General features: G+C 43.4%; 1 protein-coding gene across 3 annotated transcripts in view; it reads right to left on the bottom strand.

Moving 5' to 3' along the window:
* Positions 1 to 2,240: 2,240 nt before the first annotated feature.
* The window catches only part of RAB3B (RAB3B, member RAS oncogene family), a 56,713-nt gene continuing 36,211 nt past the window's right edge, over positions 2,241 to 22,742 (bottom strand). For all 3 annotated transcript variants that reach the window (XM_065071075.1, XM_065071074.1, XM_065071076.1), the window contains 3 exons: positions 13,858 to 13,976; positions 6,194 to 6,318; positions 2,241 to 4,115 (listed from right to left, as the gene is read on the bottom strand). In XM_065071075.1, the coding sequence (XP_064927147.1) occupies positions 3,928 to 4,115; positions 6,194 to 6,318; positions 13,858 to 13,976 (432 nt within the window). In that variant the 3' untranslated portion in view covers positions 2,241 to 3,927. The remainder of the gene's footprint in view (positions 4,116 to 6,193; positions 6,319 to 13,857; positions 13,977 to 22,742) is intronic.

Here is a 22,742-nt window from a genome sequence, read left to right as displayed (position 1 = left end):
CCCTTTCAGAACTCAGACCGAGAGAACAGGGAAATCGGAGGGACAAGAGGAAGACTGAAGAACAGAGACAGATCCCTGGAACTTCTCTCTGTGCCGTCACGGTTCGCCATTCATGCCCGCCTGCCGTGTAAGCTGTCCCCCCTGTTCTTGCATTGGAAGAGTCCAACCCACAGTTGTTGACCAGCCGCGCTCTTCTCATTTCCCTCAACTATTGGTCCACGTGGCTGTCGCTCACTCCTGACACGACCAATCATCTCGCGCAAGCGCAGGCTGAGGCGGTGGCCGCTGCACCGCGCCCGGGGCTGCCGGATATATCCTCAAACGGGCCGGTGAGTGCATGGCCAAGGGCCCGCCTGCCAGCCCAGCTCCCCAGCCGGGCATCGCCGGCAGCAGCTCCGAGAGCGGCGGTGAAATCGAGACCGAAGCTTGCCACGAAGAAGCGGGATCGTGGTCACCGGCCTCCCTCAGCCGTCATTAGAAAAGCCAGGCACGAACCACATTGAGTCCATTTAAGGAAATGGGACTATTAGGATCCAAAACGCCTGACCGCACCGTTGATTTGATAGTGAAACTAGCTTTCAGCCCGTATTTTTAAACGCTTAAGTGAGCTAGACTTCAGTTTGCTATTCTGTTCCAAGCAACAGTACCGTGCACCTGCTGAGAGATCCATTATGTGCTTACTCCTGATGCCTGGGTTTTTTTCTTCCCCTAATGGTTTCCTTAATATCTTAAAGTTTGTATCAGTGACTGTTTAACAGAAGACCGTTCATTCTTGCTCTGTCCTAGTCCTCGTAGCTGAGTAGGTCTCAGCATTTTCCAATGTGTGAATATACTTTTTCTGCGCATGAAACCAGTGCTGATGTAGCAATTTCAAGTCTTGAGAACACGAATTCTGCTTTTCCTCATCTTAAATCTCTTTGAAGCTGCCGTCTCCAAATGACGTACATTGCTAAGGTCTTTTTCTTGTAATGCTTTGAGAGCTGTTGGGAAGCTAGACATTGTTTTTCTCATGCCCCTTTTGCATTGCTCCACATTGGTTCAGTTTCCTGCCATGCCTGTAACACTGGTGCTGTTAGTTACTTGTGTGTCATTCTGTGCTGACTTCAGAGGAGATTATGAAAGCAAAGCTAAGGAGTCAAATGAGGGGAGCAGTCAGAGATACAGGGATGTAAACTCAATATTTTATTGCTTTATTTCTCCACAAGATGGAAGTCAAGACCTGTCTCTAACCCAGAGCCTCCTCTGTGGCTTTTACTGCAGAACTGTGTCCTCTCTTGGTGCTATATCTTACAAGCCTCAGAGAGAAGCTTGTGAAGAGCAGCCACCTCTTACCTTTTATGTTCTAGCACCCCTTTTTTTATATTGTAACCACGCTGTTTTATCAACACTCCTATCCTATGCCACTGCCATGCAAATGGAAGGCTTTATACAAGACCCCATCAAGCATTTTGGGTTTGTCTTCAGTGCAAGCAAGTCTGTTATTTCCCTTGCCTTGACAAATTATTGTCTCATGTTCAGCTATTACCTCTTACAAGTTAATACAAGTAACAGTTATTGATTCACTGGTGATATTGAAATAAGGTACATGCCGCTTCAGGCAAAAGGTTTGCTCTGTATTCACAGCTTTTAATGCAAATGAGCAGATGATGCATCTGTCCATTAAAAACACATTTTACATGTCTGCTCCCCGTGATGATTTGATTTTTGATTTAAAATAAGACTGCAGGATTTCTGCATCAAATACCAGGTTTCTCCATGTGTGCATTAAAGGGCAACGTCACAATTCATAACTGCCTTTTCCAGTTCTTTGGACTGTTCTGACATGCAGCTACTTGCAGGCTTGTGCTGGGAAAAGCAACTTTGCCCATCCTCGCTTGAAGGGCCTGGAACATACCTCTACTTTTGAGATTCTACTTCTGCTGAATCCATTTTCTTTTCTTTTACCATTGAGTTGCTGAGATGCACAATCATTATTTGCACTGGGGTGCTCCATTATACCTGCACAGCTCAAAACCATCACTCCCTGCTGTGGAACTTCTTATTTCTTTTTGCTAGTTACACAAGTTAACCTAAAACCTGCTTCTGCTGCAATTAAAAGACTGCACATGTATTGGCCAACTAATCCTTCTGTTTTAAATCTGCACAGTGATTCCTGATTGCTGGGCTCAAGGATCATCACCTGGTCAAAAAGATCAATGTAGTTTGACATATTTCAAAAGCATTTAAAAGAGACGGTTGCGTAATGCTAGTGATGCAGCTCACACAAGCGCTGTGGCCACACCCGGTGACTACAGTTCTCTTTATTTTGCAGTTTCAATGATTTTGATACAATAACCACGTTCCTAGCACCGCACAAATGGCACTTTCAGTACGACACCCAAAATACATCACAGGCAAGATTTCTGAAAGCAACATAAAACAGAGGAAGGGATCGAGCCTTTCGGACAATGCGCCCAAACTACCTCAATGTAGTTGCATTTTTCTCCAGAATATTGTGAATTTTTCTTAGAACAATTACACTTTCAGGCATAACAGAATGAAATACAAAAGCATTTGCTAGCGTCACGATCCAGCAAGTTACAGCACAGGGCAGATACTCAACCCCAGGTTCTGACATCAGAAAGTCTCCTCAGTCAGAGGAGTTAATAGGCCTGAGCTAAAGCAATAAAACTTCCCAGAATTTTCAGAATTTACATTTACAGACGTAATTTGCCATCAGTGTTTGGAGCTGGGATGCGCACCTGCATGCGTGATCATCCAGGCAGACAGCGTGTGGGATTTCACGGATTCACAAAACCGATTCCTCCATGTATTTCAGAGAAATGCAAGCTCTGTGTATGCCTAATGCACACAAAGTTCTACACACAGATGTAGAAGTTTTGTCATTTTAGAGAGGTTGGAAATATAAGTATTTTAGATGCTAAGTATTAAAAATTGTTCCTCCCTTCAAAGAATGATATCTTTGCCATTTTCCGGTTGCAGTTACGTTTTATTAATCAGTCTTCCCTTTTTAATTATACTTTGTGGTTAAATATGAACCCAGAAAAAAACATCCCCACACACGCACCTATCTGGTACAAAATAAAATAAAATTAAATTTGAAATCAACAACAAAACGCAGAAAGAAAACATAAGTAATATTGGCACTATTTGCCAACACTCACGTTTTGGCTCCTGGTATTTTTAGCTTGACATGACGACGCTGTTCTAAGTCTTCCTTGTCAGATTTTCCCTCCAGCCGAACACACAGCAGCTAATTCCTCCTCTCCTGTGTCCTGCAACAAATCCACCACGGAGCGGGAGACCGGAGCAGGTCCAGACCTGGAGAGGTTTGACACAAAACCTACGTCGTCCTTCTCTGGGCTCTCTGGAGGACCTCAAACTGCCAGACAGGAACACGCTACTTTCTGCTCCATCGTACCAAAAAACAACGGTCTGTGTCTAGAAGACAGCAACAATGACTCCAAATATCTGGGGAGAAATTTTTTCTAAAATATCAAAAAAAAAGGCATATTCTCGCTTTATGAGAGATTTTTGTCCCAATTTTCTTTTAGACCTGCTTCCTTCTGATTCGTTTTTATGTTTCCTGCTGTTCTTGACAATAAAACCTCTTTCTGCAGTAGATGAATTTATAATTAAAAAAGCAACATTCTCTGCGGAAATAACATTTGCAACACTATACAATTATTTTTCTTCAATACAACTCACATTACCACAAGGTGCACTTACAATATTTAGTCTGATTTTTTTTTTTTAATAATTGGATGAGGAAATACATAATAGTAACACTCCAGCACAGTAAACAAACGTACCAGTTTCCTACAACAGGGACTTCTGCCTTTGGACTACATGATAATGCACCACAACGAAAGAAAACATAAAATTGGGTCGGGAAAGGAGAAGGACATTTCTCAGTGGGAAAGGTCACTAGCACGAGCAGTTCTGCTGCGAGGGAGGTGGGTTGTCTGTGAGTCGCATGCTCCTTCCCGAAGCGCCCCTGGAAGGGTCTGATTCTATACTCTCCGACATCTTTTCACAGATTATATCCACGAGACGCTCAAACACCTGCCTTACGTTGATGTTCTCTTTGGCACTAGCTTCAAAATAGTCAAAACCTGTGTGAAAAAGTGGAGGGGAAAAAAAAAAAAATCAATGGAGACTGATTATAACGGAGGTGGTTTTTAAAATGATAATCAGTATTTTTAGAATTCTCCTTAAGAAAACAAGCCATTAGCAATTCTTAAACTCAGCTGATTCCCACAATCTCAGAATAGTGAACAGAAATACTTCCAAATTTGTCAAGCATCACTAAGAGTCAAAGGCATAAGTCGATCTTCATCATAGCCCTGGTGAACACACCTGCAGATGATACAGATCTGAATCAACTGGGGACAGGGAAGTCGAGTTCTCCCAGTGCCACTAACTGGTGACATTTGGAGGGGACCCTGTGTGGCCCCTGCTGCAGCCTGGCAATTTAGAGTCCAGGGAGAGAACCCAGGTGCTGGCTGCATTCCTTCCGCTGCCCAACCTTCACACTTGTGAGCGAAATCCTCAAAAATTTTAGTCCTGTTTTTCCCATTCTTTGCCTGATGAGACGGAAAGCTCTTCAGGGTGATAAATACTTGCACAGCACATGTCACGACAGAGCACCCATCCTGACAAGGGCTGTTCAGTGCTGCTGAATTACAAATAATGTTGAGTGTCTTCTACAGAGTCATTTCAGTGTCCAGTCACCAACTCCTAGGTGCAGTGATGAGTACGGATTCTCAAACACCGACCCTTTCTGATTAAAAAATAAATAGAATAGAACCAAACAAAGCAGCAAGGTTGCACAGTGATGCCACAGTGGGGATGTGCACAGATATCCCTGCTGCCTCCCACTGACACCTGTGCTACGCAACAGCCAGCTGGACCCTGCCTCAGCCAGCAGAAACATGCTGAACCATGAAGCATTTCTTTATATTTCTAACCCCAGGGGCCTCCAAAGCCAAGCATCATTTATAGAGGCTGTTGCTTCTTTTCTAGCAGGTTATTATATCGCTAACAGCGAGAGCTCAAGCACCACAGAGAGTTTAGTTTGTAATAAGCTACATTCTGTTGTGCTTCATTTTGGGGATATTCTGCGTTGCATCAGTTTTCTATGATTCTGCCACAAAGATAAAGTTAAGTTGTCTTAACTGATTAGTCCACCAGTGCTGGTAGACTGAGTCACCTTGGTGTGTGAGATAACAAGTATCTACCCTGTTCTAACACTTTTTAAAAATTATGGGACAATGGGTGAAGTGACGGTGGAGATGTTTGCCTTGTTACTAAATAAGTCAGCGGAGGGTTCCGCCAGCCCCACTTGCTGTCTTTGATGATGATTAGAAACGTAATAAAAGGCCCAAGAAATCAGAGAACTGAATTTGGATATTTGTCAGCCCAACATCAGTTTCGCTTCTGCTGTGGCTAAATCTGTTTTGGTTTAGTTCACATTCAGGCCGATAACAATTTCTTAATCTGATTAGGAAATTATTTCAGTGATGTTAATGTCACCACACAAACTTAGATAAACACACTGAAGGATAACCTTCATGTGAATCATCATGATGAAAGCCAGTGGTTTAAGCAGTCTATAGTCAATTAAAGAGATTCCTCCTACACGACACACAAAGTAATTTCAGATAACGCTGTCCACATTAGCACAGTTAATGTAAGGAAAAACGGATAAAACCAGGTATATTTTTCAGCCCTTTAAAAAAAAGCATTTAGCATTTTGGGAGGCTACAGAAGAGGAGGACTGGGACAGCCCTTTCCAAAGGCACCGGTGGCTTTTGCTTTGCTGTGCACTGGGGTTTGTTTCTCCAGGGTGAGCTGGACAAACGCAAAGACAGGTCGGGACCAGAACTGGAGATTCTTCAGGAGAACAGGTTCCTACTGATGGAGTCTGTTGCTACGGTAACTCTGAATGAGTGTGTTTTGAAGTGCCCCATACGTAATGGATACAGATTCTATATGCCCAGTTTGTATTTACACAGATGAATTTTGGGGGGAGAAAAAACATTAGCAGTCCAAGTAGTAGTGGGAGTTCCAGTAAAACTCTATTTGCTGTTACTAATTACTGCTGGAAAGACTTTTTAATGGTACAAGTTAAAAGGAACACAGTGTAAAGAAGCAGAGGAAAAAGAGTAGCAAGAAAAGCTTTGACATGTACCTAGCTGATCTGCCAGATGTTTCCCCTTCTCCACAGGAACAATTCGTTCATCCTCCATGTCACATTTGTTTCCGACCAGGATCACTTGTGCGTTGTCCCAGGAGTAAGTCTTGATTTGTGTGGCCCTACAGCAGGTCAAAAAAAGATCATTACCTTCCATCAGCTGTGTCAAAATACAATAGTATATTAAGTATAAAAACAAGCACCATTCATGACAACATCAACATCTCAAGACTGCATGTTGGTTAAAAGAAAAACGACCAAGGTTACACATAAAGCAAGAACGCAGACTATGTCATTTATAGCGCCATTCTGTTTTACTACTCCTTAACTTTGCGTGACAATGAAGTTTCTTGTTAAAACTTTGCAAGTGCTTTAAAGATCACAAGATCCAGACAAAAAGCTGAACTGAGTATTTTTTGAAGTCTAGGAACAAAAAAATTACTCTCCTAAAGCTTATCCTCCTTCAGCTGTAATCTGTCCAAGGAATGACAATTAATTACATCTCTTAAAAATATTGTCCCTATAGAGAAAGTTATACAATAGATACACACTTCATGCTAGATTTACAACTTCTTGTAAAACACATGACAACAATAATTCAGAGCAGAGAAAAAAAAATGCTCATTTGCTGCAGTTTTAGTAATGCCATAAGAAATTGTGGTTTGAGTGTCAAAGAGATGGAATCATCAAGTCATCTTTGCTTGAACAGAAAAACTGGTTCATGAGAACTGCATAGAAACATGGAAACAATTGCTAAAGAGAAACAGAAATTTACCAAATTGGGAAAGTGTGGGATCAAGGGAAGGCTCTGTGAGCTAATATTTGAACCCAGCAGGATTAAGTGATACCCAAGGCAGAAAACAGCAGATGCAATGACAGACGGGCAAGTATCAGACAAATATAACTTCAATGACAGAGGGATTGAGTCCATAGGAGCTTCAGCAGGAGCACTGGGGTGAAGGTAAAGCCTCTAAAGCTCCCTGTGGCTCAGGTACTGAAACTGGAGTGGAGCTGGCTGCGGGTCCCAGGAGCCTGACCTTACATTTGGCCTCTTTATAGTTTTCCTATGACAAAACAGAAGATTTTTTTTTCTGTTTATCCTGAGGGGCCATTACCTTCCCACCATCCTCAGTGAGGTGTCCCAGAGCCAGCGGCAGAACAGTGTTAGCTCGGTAGCTTTCATTTTTATTCACTTAATCTTCGCCAAGCTAGCTCTATCTTTTAAGACTCCCTCTTTCCCAAAGGTAATTAGGCTGCTCTGCCAGAAGCGATGCCCCCCTTTCCTCTGCCAGTCCCTACTCACCTTCCCACTCCTTGTCCCTACTCGCCACCTCTCCATACAGGACACTGCAGTTGTGGGCAAACCTGCCCTTTCCCAGGAGAGCCCTCAGATTTTCAGTTCTGTTTAGTTTGCTTGAACTCCTTCAACAACAAAGCACTTGATTCTTTCTCTTTTGACTTAGCAGCAGCCTCCAGCTCTGATCTACTAATGATAATTTTAATTAGTTTGAGTTGCTTACTCGCCTTTTCCATGGAAGGCAGCCAGTCACATTACTCCACACACAGCTATGAGAAAGGGGGGCACTTCCCTGTGCAACTTGCCTCTAAGCAGCAGCTTTTTTGGATTGCGCTGGAAAACATAAACCCAGCCCAGTGCACAAGCCCAGACCCACGCTGCAACACGCAAAAATAACCACAGACTTTGCGCAGTGAAACCCTTTACTCTTCTTAGCGTCCTCCTGGGAAAGCACTGCAATCCCGATTTTGGCTCCTCCGCTTCCACCGTTCTGAGATCCTCCATGTACACGAGCCCTGTGAGAGCTAATATGAGTCTGTGATAAGTTTATGTGGGACTCTGGGGTTTCTCAGGGCTCATCACAGAAAGACATGACCTCAAAAAAATCAACCAGAAGCCTGGGAATATGAAATCTCCTTATCACCAGGCTTCTCTTCTGACTCCCATTCCTCTCTCTGGATTAATTTCAGCCCTCGGGGGGTCGTTTGGGGACACGCTGCTGAATCATAGCTATTTTAAAAGTACTACTTAGAAGATTAAAAAGAAGAAAAAAAGCATGAAGGATCTCCCACAGAAACTCATCCTTCTCCTTGTTTTGTGCTAGTGAGTGAAAACCCTCTCTCGCAGAATGCTGCCATTTACACTTACTAGGAATTAAAAAAAAAATCCTCCCACAAAAAGAAGCAGCAAATTTCCAGAAGCTTTTGGAAAGGTAAGTATTTAAATCAACAAAAAGGCTTGTACAATGGAGATTTCTCAACAACTGTCAGGGCAAACCAATATGCATGCTGGGAAAAACATTCCTGTAACACAGTAACAATGCTGTGCTTTATTTATGTTGAATTCCCCGAATTAATGACAAAGCACGTTTTATATGCTTCACACTTAGAAGAAAAACAGTCTTAGGTTCATAGTTACATGGATATATCAATAGCCTAATCTGGAGATAAGCTGATGGTTTGTGCACTCAGCTGTCACTTAAATCTAAGGTAAATTTAACCTTTTTTTTTTCTTCCCTTCCATGAAATTGTCTAGATTGTCCAAAGCCAAGTTTCCATAATATTTTCTATCTACTTTACAGTATCAAATGCTGAGTATATTCTAGTTTCAGTACAGTTTCAAATGAGGTATAAACCACTGACTTATCTACAAAAAACCCCTATCAAGCCAATGTCAAATAATAATTGTCAAAAGCACCTGCTAAAAAAATCTAGAAACTGAGCTGAAAGCCATGAAAGCTCATTTAACCCTTTCACTCACCCTACAGGAAAGACGTCTTATTATTTAAAGAAATTAATAAGTTATTTTCAAATACCGGATAAAATCCATCTTTGTTTTTGCCCATTTATGCTTTTCTTTCTAAAATAACCTGACTCTACTTTTGCCACACTGCAGTAAAGAAAAATCACTCAGGCCTAACCTTTTAAGTCTTCTAATACAATCTTTTGTACCTTTCCCAGAGAGGAGCAAGAGAGCAGATCATGTCCCAAATGCATTTAAATTGTGCATCTTACTGTTTCTCAGCTGCTTTAAGATAATTATCATTAATTGGGGTGATTCACATGAATGAAGGACTGTTCCTCACATCATATACTACCTCGAGAGCTTATCTAACTACCTGATATATAGCCATGACCCTTCTCACTCAGGAGAAATTTAGCCTTTGCTCAGTTTAGGTGAAGTAATTCTGAAGTGACACAAAGCAAACCAGAGTCCACCCAAAAGAAGGGTGTGGTAACAAGATCATCCAAGGAATAAATCCTATGGCAGACCGGCAGAGATATTCTCATTTCCCCAGCAAGGTCAGGTCAGGAGGCTGTTCCAACAGTCCTGTGCCAATGAGCCAGAGACGAGAGGTAAATTACACCGTACATACACGGGAGGCAGTTTTAGAGGGGTTGTTGGAGCTTCATGAAAAAGCTTGGAGAATAAAAAGGCTAGTGAGCATAACCTGCTATGGCAGTTTCCCGGCTAGAGGGAGGTTATAAGCTCTAAGATACTGGAGAGGTCTAGAAGGGAAAAGACGTCTCTCTGATGGAGAGATGACCTTGCACAAGGCAAATTTTGGTGTAACTATGAACATGAATTTTGAGATCTCTCCACATCCCTATGAGCTCAACAGAAGGTAAGAGTTTGTCATGGGCAAGAGCTTACTTGGAGCGCTAGGTCTCTGGTTCAGCTGTTTGTTCATGCTTTTGGCTTGTTTTCTGTAGGGAACTCTGCAGGAAGAGACGGTACAAGAAAAGCGATGAGAAGGGCTGAGGCTCACGTTGACAGCCTGCTTACACAGCATCTTGAAAAACCTGAATCACTAAACAGCAGAATGAGTACAATTTTAGGACCAAGGAATTATGTTTGGGGGGGAATTCTTAAGGGCCAATGAGAATGGACTGGGATGGATCGCAGCCAAATGTCAGGGGAAGGGGCATCACTTCGTGTTTTATTTACTGATTAATTTATTGATTTATCCATCTAAGCTTGATTTTATTTGCTTATCAACCCAGTCCCATGATCACATGGCAGGTGGCTTACTCATCTTTTTATGCCAGAGAAACACTCAAATTCCATCCACACATGCTATTTTAGAAATAACTTGGAAGGTTAACAGGTTCCTTACTGGATTTAATTCACATTAGCCGAGTAATGCTGATTTATACTCAAAGTCTAAAAGGTCAGCCCATCTGCTGCATCACGTGCATTTGTGGCAAAATATTCAACTTAACAGTGTTCTTTATTTACTGTAGCTAGACACTGAAAAACACATCGCTAGCCAGCTAGGATAGCAGGACACTTAAAAGAGAGAAAGGATGTGTAGGATTAATGACTGTAATTTCTAGAAACTTGCAGGATGTAAGAAGACCTGGGATGAGCTTTGCTGTTGGCTTTTGCATATATTCTAGGTAGTTGACCCATTTAATTTCAGTGAGTGTTAAAGTGTGGTCTTACAACTAGTGTGGTTTGTTGTAGCCTCACCTAAACCTCTGCAAGCAGATAGTCAACTCATGTATCAGGCCACACACCCTCCTTGCACAGTAAAAAGCAGCTTGGAACAGACATTTCCTGGGAATTTAGAAGCAATGCTACTGAGGGTAACCGCTTCATTGGCAGGGAAGAGGTGGTTCAGGCACTTGTCTCCCCATCAGCCTGTTTCACGTCCCAAACCTCCTGGCTCTCTCTCTCTGACAAACGTCCTCTCCTGGGCACAGCAGGAAGGTTGTGCTGTCCACACGTGACGGGCGAGACGAGGCAGGGCTGAGCATCAGGGCTATGCTACTGACTTTACAGCCCATGCAGCTCCCCAGTTGCTGCCACCCCATCCTCTCAGCAGCACCAACGGGAGCACTGCAGGACTGCTAGGGCTCTGGGTTTGGCATCAGGCATCCTGCTGCTGTCTCGCACCTGGCCTGAAGAAGGGACTAGGCTCATGGAGATAAAGACTCTGAGCTAAAGGAGCTCAAGTAGACACCTTCATTTTCCAAGGAAAGTACAGTCCCTGACTGAAGACCAGATCCAGTGTAACATTTTTTAGAAGCATATCAATCAGCATGGGGGGGGAATAAAAAAATCCTACCTACTTGCTATGCTAGCAAATGGCAGAGGCTGATATGGCAGCACCAGATAAGCTTTTGTTTCTATTTCTTGTCGCTTCACAAGTTTAGAAAGAGATTTTGCAGACTGTGAAAAGAAGTCTCTTCGCTGCATCTCCACTAGAGGACTCTGCTGGCACGGCAGTGGTGGCTTTGCTCCAGTCCTCATCTCCTCTCCTGTGGACAAGCTTCCAAAGGGAAGGAAATGGGCCACCACAGGCCGGTTTTATCTGGCCCACCACATCATTTGAGGTCAGAATCTTAAAACTGGTTGGGAAGATTCCTGGTGTACACAGTGGAAATAAACTGCTGGTTCACCTCTGTCCTTTGGCTGACAAAGCGCTCTTAGCAAAGATCTCCACGCAGCCCCTGGGGCACAGGAAGATCAATACACAAGGTGAAGCTTTCCTAATTCTTACTCTTGCGCCATTGCCTTTGATAGAGCAGAGGTTAGACCACTTCCAACACAAAGCTTCAGGTTAAACTTAATCTGTGCAAACTTTAGTAGCAGCTCAGAGATTGAGATTGGGTATTTTTCTGACTAAATTAAGACTGATAAATACAATTTATTAAAGCAGAACCAACAGAAAAACAGGTAGATGAACCGTGTTGTCATATATACTGTGCTTCATCAGGCAACCAAGCTGAAAATATTAATAGTTTAGTGAAAGATAGTGCCCTAGCTCACAGGCTGGCACTCCTATGGAACAAATCCCTGTGCAGACACTTGCAGAAAAGGCTTCATCTGAGTTTGGTGGAGGCTGTGCCATGTGGAAGAGCCTGGTTTTGGCAAAACCTTCGGGTTTGTGTTTCTAGCAAGGAAAAAATGTATTCTTCTATCATCAGCTGCTGAAGGACAGCCCAGGGAAGGTGCTGCAGTTCACCTTTTGCAGCACAGTGTCACGATACAGGAGATGGGGTGAAAGCAGAGACAAGATCTTTAGATGTGATGATCATGACCAACTGCTCCAGTGGACAGTGAGAACAAATAATGGGTGGCCTTGGAAGAAGGCCAAATTACTAGATACAACAAACCACCTTGCTGCAGCTTTTGAGTTACAGCCTAGATGAGGGGATATAGTATAGGTGTTGAACAAAAAGCCAGACTGAGCTGAGTGCCAAGAGCTGGTGCCACAGCCAGCACACGCCACATATTCCCGGTAGGTCACTGATATCATTGCAAATCAACTTATCAAACTCGGGAGATTACATTAACCATTGCATTGCAGGTCTTCGCACACTGACCATGCCTATCTGCAGTACACAGCAACAGGGTAACAAACAGAAATGATTGCAAGACATTTGAGGGGAGCCAGAGGGATACTACATCTGAGGATAAACCCAGCCTTTCCCTTGCACCCGCTGTGCCCTGTATTTCCCTTGGAGAGGATGCCATGTCAGAACGTGAGCTCCAGCAGAGTCCAGCCTTCCAGATGTTTTCACCCCAGGTGCTGGGTCCCTGCTGAGGAAACACCTCCCAGCAGCTACCACTGCTTGTGGCCACAGCAACACTTCCAAAATCAGATGGCAGTGTGGCTGAGAAGGGACACTTCTTCCTGAGGAAGACAAGGGGTGGCATGAGCTACAAGGGGAGCCCCCAGGTGTAGAAGGGGAAGTGGACACCAAACGTCAGCAGGGTGAGCCTGGGTACCAAGGCAGCTTTGATACTGCCACGGAGTTTTTAAAGTGACTGACCTGGTGCTTTCTTTTGTCACCGTAAGCCAAAAATATTTCCTGGCTTTCCGTCAACAGAAAGTCCAGAAATAATTTTCTGTATTTGTACTGAATTCAGTGAAGCCAGAGGTGCTCATAACAGCTGAGAATCTGTTTAATACCTAATTTTAGGGCAAAGTCTCCATCCTTCCCATTTGATGTTAACTCCTTCTCCTCATCCCACCGCCCCACACGGAGCACTGCCCAGCAGAGCTGTTCCCGTGCTCAGGTTGGGCCCAGCCCAGGTGTCTGCTTCTTCCCTGCCCTAGACCTTTGCTCTTCCCCCTTTTATTGACACGACAACTAATTTAAACTTCACAAGTTTTAAATGGGTAAATTTCGATCTTTAATTATCTCAAGTTGGGCAGGGTGAATACTGTTCCATGTGTCTACACTTGTAAGTTAAAACAAAACAAAACGAAACAAAACAACCACTTTTTAAAGCAGTTTGGAAAGATATAGCCTTATTAGATTTTAAATGAAATTTTACTCAAAAAAACTCAATGTTAAACTGGATTGTCTTATCAGCATAGCCAGAAACCTCATAAGCCCAAATAATGCATGGAAGGATTAATTTCTTTACAATAAAGTAGAACTTTTAAAAGCAACAACTGCTATAGTATGCTACTATATTTGAACTATAACTTTTTAAGTGAAGCTGTAGAACTTTTTCTAAGGAGAGTTTTAAAAAAACCAAATTATTTATCCCAGAGTGTTTAGATGAAGAGGAAAGAATACGGTGATGCAAAGCACTGTGGAAGGTGGGATGTCTAATGTTCTCAACAAACAATTGTGAGGAGAGAATTGGCCAGAAAACAAACCAAGCCAACAACAACATCTCATACCAGTCCTGCACTGCATTGAAGGAGTCTTCGCTGGTGATATCATACATGAGGATGAAGCCCATGGCTCCTCGGTAGTAGGCTGTAGTGATGGTCCTGTATCGTTCTTGTCCAGCTGTATCCTGGAACAAAAAGGAGTATTTAGGCCTTAACACTTCAATTCTCAGAAACAGGAGTTGTAGCTACATCCTATATCTAAAATAAGGCAATTACTTTTTGTTATTATACATTTTAAAATTCTCATTTGCTCTCAACTGTAATGAACTCTACTTACTTCTTAGCATTAATTAGGCTTTTGCACCAACTATGATTTGTTAAATGCATTTTGACACATTTACTATTAAAAAATACCAAAGATGTCAACCCCTTAATTGCTCTTCTCTGCCTCAGCCTCAATGCAATAATAAAATGTTAGCAGAGTTCACTGAAAGCTGACACTTCAAAGCAGAGGCAATAGAAAACAGCCCAGGACTGTACCAGGCAAAAGACATTACTGCAATTGCTGCAATTTATTGTCACGTTCAGATAGATGCTGCGGGGGACTCAGTTCTTACCTGAGGTTAGAGACAGCAATTAAAGACTTGATGCAACAAAAATTATTCTACAAATTTAATTTAATGTGGAATATCCCAATCATGCTGTCTGAGGTGCACATATGAATTCAAGATTTACTTAACCTCTTCTGTTGGTTCAGTGTAATTCTCTTTACGTATAGAGTGCTGTAGAGTATATCTACCTGCAGTTGCCATTTCTGTGTTCAGCCTGGCAGCACAAAGGTGAAACTCTGGCATATACAACAGAAGAATTTCGAAAAACAGATGGAAAACATGTCAACTATGACCTGTTGGATGCCAACAACATTTATCCCTCACATTTTGGGTGCCAGCTCTTAACCTGAGGAACAGTTCTTTATCAGATCAGCAGTCCTGTAGCCAATCCATTCCCTCTGGACCTGCCTTCTCAACCAACAACCAAGGAGAAAAGATGTGTGCTTAACAGATCTCTTACTCAAGAGGTATCTATCACTTGAACAAACACATTTCACCCATCTTTCGGCAAATGGCAACACTGTGAAACAGCTGCAGGAAGGCAAAAGACCTCACCTTCAAAATACACGTTCAGCAGAAGGCGTTGACTGCCAGTTACTCTTAGGGGTCAGCAGTTCTGAAATCAACGGTCCTTTGGTCCTCCAAAACCCACATTTAAGAAAACATTCATTGCCATTGGCTTAAAATGTGATTATTTTTTCTCTTCTCTAGAGGAAAAGAGCCTAAAGGACTTATCAATCATATAGCTAGTTGGGAAAGTAAAATAAATCCAATTGTAGCAATCTTGCAGGAATACAGAGTCAGTTTCTGCTCAGACACAGCACAACACCACAATCCCAGAAAACACACAATGTGCGGCGGGTGGGAAACCACTCAGTTTTAAAATCCTCCTGTCCATCATTCCCGTACATGCAGCTTTGTTTTTGCTGCATGCAAGAGGCAGTGTTGGCCCTTCCAGAACACATGCTAGCCAGTCTATGAAAGGGAAAAACATCAATGATCGCCTGTTGTTCTGCACCAGAGTATCACAGAGGCTCCTGGCAGGAGGAAAGGGCTTGAAATAAGCTCCCTGCAGCTTGTTTAACAGGCTCTGCCTATTGCACTACCCTGAGATGATCCACAGCTGTAACACACAGCCAGTTTCCCAGCAGAGAGATTATGCAGCAGGAATTTTGCTGTTTCTCTACCAGTCCTCTAAAAGAGGAGGGATTTTTCCCTGAAATTTGCGCATTTATTTCAAGACATGGTAGTCCCTTGGCTGATCACGGCATTGCATGCTGGCTGAGAAAGAGTTCTCCTGTTCTCTCCTGACCTGAAGAACCAACATGGGGTGGACTACAGCTCGCAGCCTGAGTGACTGTTTCTTCTCCTGCCCTTGATAAATCCATCACGGAGCATTCTCATATTCGCTGACACCACATCCTCTGTCAGCTGCTGGACAGCTACACCAGCTGTGGCAGCTAGATCCTGACTGTACTTCAAGTGAAGAAAGGTCTCAGCAGCAACACTACCGTGAGCAGTGTAGGGGAAAGGGACCTGGGGGTCCTGGTGGACAGCAGGATGACCATGAGCCAGCACTGTGCCCTTGTGGCCAGGAAGGCCAATGGCATCCTGGGGTGTATTACAAGGGGGGTGGTTAGTAGATCGAGAGAGGTTCTCCTTCCCCTCTACTCCGCCCTGGTGAGACCACATCTGGAATATTGTGTCCAGTTCTGGGCCCCTCAGTTCAAGAAGGACAGGGAACTGCTGGAGAGGGTCCAGCGTAGGGCAACGAAGATGATTAAGGGAGTGGAGCACCTCCCTTATGAAGAAAGGCTGAGGGAGCTGGGTCTCTTTAGTTTGGAGAAGAGGAGACTGAGGGGGGACCTTATTAATGTTTACAAATATATAAAGGGTGAGTGCCATGAGGATGGAGCCAGGCTCTTCTCGGTGGCAAACAATGATAGGACAAGGGGTAATGGGATCAAGCTGGAACACAAGAGGTTCCACTTAAATTTGAGAAAAAACTTCTTCTCAGTGAGGGTGACAGACACTGGAACAGGCTGCCCAGGGAGGTTGTGGAGTCTCCTTCTCTGGAGACATTCAAAACCCGCCTGGACATGTTCCTGTGTGACCTCACCTAGGCGTTCCTGCTCCAGCAGGGGGATTGGACTAGATGATCTTTTGAGGTCCCTTCCAATCCCAAACATACTGCGATACTGTGTTTATTCAGACAGACCTGATAATTGCTTTATTTTAGCCTGATTTCCTAAGGACATGCGGCTTATTAAATTATCAGTCTCCACACACGCACATATATATATGCTCATTATAACTACTAATTTTTGATCAAATTTGACTGAGGAGAAACGCTCTCAAAGGTTCGTTCTCATAAATGCCACAAAAATAGTTGGTAAGGTTAAGAGAAACCTTAAGCATAGCTTAATTGGGGAAAAAAAGCTTAAGTACAGTGCTTATCTTTTTCTAACACCAAAAGATCCACAGGAGAGAGTCTTTCTTCATGCCTCATTAGGATAAAGACTTAAATCAGTATTAGTAACTTCTCAGATCTTGCAACCAACAAAAGGAAACAAATCCATAGGAAGTCAGGCTTCTTCAGTTCTCATGCTCACACTGTTATTGTTTTACACCTGCACTCTCAGGTTCTTCTGTCTCCCAAATCTCATCTTCTCTTTTCTACTCTGTACTTAGCCAGTGCTCATTTTGGCTTAGGGCATGAGGCTGTGACCAGGCAGTGAGCAACTGCAAGACATATTGTCTATCTACACACGGAGTAATTTGGGAAGAACTTGAATTTGACAGTGGCTTAGAGGAAGGAGCTGGCTGTGAGGATGTACAGCCAGGCTGCCCTGGGAAGTAGCCCTGAGGGACTCTGAGGGTGGGCACCAAAACCTGCCCTGGTACCATCTCAGCGCCTCGGCTCCGTGAGGAACTGGATTCAGCCCAGAGTTCATCTGTGCCTGAAATCTCTGAAATCTAGTCATTCTGGTTTGTTGATATCAGTATTCTTCCTGCTAACCTCCTGCATGGGGGGTGGCCCCCAACTTATATGTTAGCAAGAGATGGGGACGTGGCTGCGAGGCACAGAACCACTGTCTGGTGGACAGTGCACTTACCTCATTAGGAAGGCAATTTGTATGCTCCTTAGCATATACTCAGGTGCCTGCCTTCTCATGTTATCAGAGGGTATGGGAAAGGCATCCTATATTTCATGGTGTGTAAAGTTTATCCATAACCCTACCCTGGTAGCAATGTGGTACAATGCAGAGACGTGATTCATCTCTCTGAGTCACAGATGGATTCCTGGCTTTGTTTTACTGTACAGGTACAGAGCATGTCGTCTCCCCTTAAAGGTTTTTGATAGCATTTCTCCACATCCGTCTGAATCTTTGTAATACTACCCTGAAGTGAATTTTTTCCTCAGGTTACATTTGTTTCTTAGACAGCTATAAACTGGCTTAATTTTCTTGACTCACACCATGTTTTATACTAGCTTCAGTGAACACCCCCGCACACCCCCCAGATACTTCAACATAAAATAAAATAAACTGCAAAATCTGAGCTCAGTTTCAGCATTTACTGTAGCTGTCCTTAGAACAGTTTAAAACACCACAAACCTTAGATAATTAGGCACTTCAGCTTTTTGTGTGCAAGACGTTTATCTAATGAAGGAGAAAATAACTGACACAAATTGCTCCCCCCTTTCCCCTCCAAGTTGTTTGCAAGATTTCCAGGTAGACCACAAACTCATTAGAAGACAAGTAGATGAGGCGCAGGCAGGGATCAGCAGAAACCCAGTATAGCTCTAATTAACAGTCTGGCAAATGCCTGGGAAGAAGAGCCTGAGCCATCAGCATCCAGAAGCCTGTTTGCTGTCCCTGCTGAGGAATCAGAAAACCTGGTTGTAACCGAGCACAGAAGGGTCTCCATGAGGTATATTTACACTAATGTGCTAACAGCTCTGTGCTTTTGTAGCTTACATATGCGCCTGCCCTTGATACAATTAAAAACCCCCACGAGACCAAGAGTTGGTAGCTTGAAACAAAAATTTGAAGGTTTTGCCTTAATAAGCAATCAAAATTCAGTGTTTATCACAAGGGGAAAAAGACCTAAATGCATTTGCATCATGCAGATGCCCTCTGCTCACAAGATCCATCACCTCAGCATTCACAATAGGAGCACAACCAGCTTTTCTTAAATTTACTTGGCCATCTCAGCAGTAACAGCAAGGTATTTACACAGGAAACATTTGAGTTTTTACATCATGACATATGCTCTTTGGTGCAGGTCTGAAAAATCAGAATCCCTGATTCTGAACCATTGTTCTTCTAGTGAAGATTTTCAGTCACAAGTTCTTTGTTCCAAATAAAATGTCACTGAAACTTCTCATCTGTACTGGATTTAATCCCCTCAGCACCATGACTGTTCTAGCAGTGTATGTGACAAACAGCCTCTAAAGACATAAACCTTTCAAGGTTTTTTTTTAAAGGATTATGGTTTGATTTGTTTTTGGTTTTGTTTTTTTTAAGAATAACACATAAGAGTCACCTGTCATCCAGCTGGTTGGCAACAATTACAAGATGTGTGTGCTTAGCACCACCCTTGCTTAGACTGCTCAGAGTGAGAACAGAGGCTACATAACCCAAATAACCAGCAGCAACCACAATTTTGGGGGTGTGGTGATGGAGGGACCTCTCCCTGCCTGCTGTTCAGCACCACACCATGATACCCATGCTAGAGTGTTTTGTACCTTCTTTGGAGCTGGGTTACCCCTGGAGACAGGACAACTGACTTCCCAGCGCCGTGGTTACAGGGGCAGCAAGCTGTTAAACATCAAAGTGTCAGGAAACTTCTGGCTCCCTGCAAACGCAGCTCAGCTTGCAGCAAGACCAGCCACCTCAGCTCCTGTTCTCTACAAGGCAGACAACCTAAATAAGAAAGAAATAAAGGTGCATCCTGAAGGCTGTTTGTCCTGCTACAGGTCAACTGGACCCAGTAACACTGGACCCCTTTATGTCCAAGACCTGCTCACTTTCCCCTATGCATGGATGAGGAAACATTTGTGCTCACACGGAGCTACGCTGGTGTCTCTGTCGTGACCAGTGAGTGCCGTTCTGCCATCCATACCCTCCATCCCTCCTGCTCTCTTCCCACCTCCCGGCAGATGTCAAACTGTAGGCGAGTGTTCTCCGTTGCTGCCCTGTTCTGCCTTCCTTGCTGGACCTCGTGGCTGCTCAAAGGTGGGGGAGCAAACAGCATTGCCTTACCATCCCCAAAACCAGCACTGCCTTACCATCCCCGAAAGCAACGCAGGCCAGGCTGGACGGGGCTCTGAGCAACCTGATCTGGGTGAAGGTGTCCCTGCCCATGGCAGGAGTTGGACTGGATGAGCTTTGAAGGTCCCTGCCAACCCAAACTATTTTATGATTATGATTCTACCTTTCTAGACTGCTGCAATGTGAAGTGTTACATTTCTCATCACCTCCAGCAATTCTACACTTGTTTTGCTCAAGATTATTGACGCACGCAGCAAGGTGGCTGGTATGTCCCCACCCCTCTACTCTCACGTCAGGATGTGCATTTTGGGGTTCATGCTCTCTGGGGCTGAGGCCTCCTTAGCCATGAGTTTGCCTCGTACTCAGCATGATCGGAGTTCCTGGATGTTATATTAACACACACACATTTCCTTTGCAAAAGTGGACTTTTGAGTGGAATCCACCAAGAATCAGCTAAACAAAAATCACATGGAGAAAGAAGAAGGGGAAAAAAAACCCAAAACACCAAGAACAACAATGGTGAGGGAAGACAGTGACCTTGAGCAGACTAGTATGTGCCATTAATAAGAGGATGCTAACATTGAGCTTATTGTTCCTGCTGGCAGCTAGAAATAGGAACAAACAGGCAAGCAAGATGAGTCACTGGTTAAGACATGGAAAAGACGTGATGTCATGAAAAGCCTGGGAAGTTTCAATTGCTGCCAGGAGAGAAATAACACCTGATTCCTCCAGCGCTCAGCTCTGAATAAAATGCTCCAGTTCAACAGATCGTACTAAGCATGTTATTTTCCTCTCTTTTTATCTAGTGATTCCACTGCCCAGGAGTCACTGGAACCTACTCAGACACATTTCAATACCTTGAGACACAGCTTCATTTGAGCAATATTAGCAATATGCAGCAAAACATTTATGTTGTTTAAAAAACAAAACAAAACAAAAAAACAACCAACCAACAAAAGCAACAACAAAACATGTATTTTTTTCATAAAAAGTCCTACCCTTGCAAAGTGTTTTTGAAACATTTTCCCGCTATGGCTATCTTCACTTCAGCCCCTTAGAGGCAATAAAACCAGAAGCCTTGAATAATTTCAGTAGCACCAGTTTCAGAAACTTCACTTTTCTCATGCTATTTTGCCTACCCTCTACAGAAGCTTCTACCACCCTGTTTTCTCCAACGTTCCCACACTAACTGCTCCCACCATGGGGATAGAAAGTTTAGAAAAGAGACTTTCAATCCACGCACAGTCTTCAAGAGCTCAGCAGTACCTAGTCAGTCAGAGGTCTCCGTCTTCCCTGGCGCACACACCTTTGAAATTGTCCCCATAACCCAGTCCCTGAGTGTACCTTCAGGTGCGGCACTGCACTTACCTTTCTTTTTAAAGTACTTTTGTAAACTAAGCCGAAGGACAAGGAGGAAAAGCTAGTGTAGGTCGACCACATCCACCATTAAAACATTCGTGGTGGTTGGGAAGCCTCAGTTCTTCAGCTTTGCTCAGCCACTCCACACCATTTAAGACAAAAAGTGAATCACCGAAAATACAACAAGGTGCATTTGCTCAGCAGAATGTAATTTCCAAACTGGAATCAGGCCAAGGTACTGTGATTAATGCTACTGCTCATGACCTACTAAGATGTTAAAAAAATAATTTCCATTTTCCCGGTTGCCTTGAGATTGCAGTGAAGATTAGCAGCAGTTGCCCTTCCCGATCTGTCAAATAGTAAGGGAGACTGAAATGGGGCTGCTGGCTCATGAACATTATTTGCTCTTCGCATCTTTTTGTAGGTTGAGTTTCACTGCTGTGAGTATTTAAAAGACAGTAGCTGCAAAATACAGAAGTCACATGAAGAGGTACACACAAAGATTACGCTCATTGTGCACATTTCTTAAATCCTATAGAATTGAAAAGTCTTATTTTTCATGATGCAGAATTATTAGGAAGATCGTTTTTTGATTCTTCCTGATCTAGTTACCTTGATAGAAAAATAAAGAAAAGGGACTAATAAAAATACGTAGCACCACACCACATACCTACTTCCAACTTCCACTTCTCTAGCAGCAAATAAGCAGCAAACAAAATTCAAGAGGTAAAATGCATTTGAAAACCCATCGACTATGGACAAGTGACAAAATCATCACTGCTATGACAAAAAAAAAAAAATTAAGAAAATGTTAAGAGGCTGAGATCGTAGAATAAGAAGCATTTTAGGCACTGAATGCATTCTTATATAAGAATATTTTGCCAGTTTTGCTAAATCTTTTTAATTGTCCCACATATATCCTTTACTTCTGTCCATCAACCACTGTAAGAACAGCTGCACAGTGCACAGATGTCTGAGCAATGTTAGCCACTATAAGGATTATTAATCAGCTAGGGTTGCTGAGAAGCAGATAAATTAGTCATAGCCAGTGTACTTCAGAAGCAGCACTATGCTGCTGTGAATGAGCAAGAGTAGACATCCTAAGTGGAGGACAGATGTGTTACAGTCCAGCTACCATTGTGTGGGTTGTAGCAGAAGTCTGCAAACCCATAGAGAGGTACAGCAGAAATATAAATCTCAATCCATTATGAATGAGCTGCCAAAAGAACAAATGCAAAATCTGTGAGGAGGAAGTTAAATGATCTGTGGTACAAATCTGCCTAAATCCAGCAGCTTGGTTCTTTGATCTGGAAAGGAACAAGGACAGGTGAAGGGAATTAGCATTACAGTGCTACTGGCCTCCCCTCGCTCCAACGCACGCAAGCAAAACAGAGCAAATCCCAGCTCCGAGAGCAGCAGAACGAGACCCAGACTTCCCGAAGCCTATTTCTAGGCGATCAAGTGTCATGGTAACCAGCCAGAGAGGATGCTCAGGTCTGCGCAAGGCTGGGCAGCATTGCCGTGGTACCCAGCCTTGCCCACACCTGCACTGCTGTTGGTCAGACCTGCAGTAAACTCGTTTACAAAGCACATATTTATCCCCAAAGGTGTTTATGAAGCTCAATGACTTCATGCCTGGAAGACCTGTTAGTACCCCTAATTGTAAGGAAACTCAGTACTCTGCTACGAGCATCACTCCTTGTTC

This window comes from Columba livia, chromosome 8 (genome assembly GCF_036013475.1).
Source record: "Columba livia isolate bColLiv1 breed racing homer chromosome 8, bColLiv1.pat.W.v2, whole genome shotgun sequence".
NCBI lineage: Eukaryota > Metazoa > Chordata > Aves > Columbiformes > Columbidae > Columba > Columba livia.
Note: the sequence above shows the minus strand (reverse complement) of the source record. Positions and strands in the feature narration are given on the sequence as shown.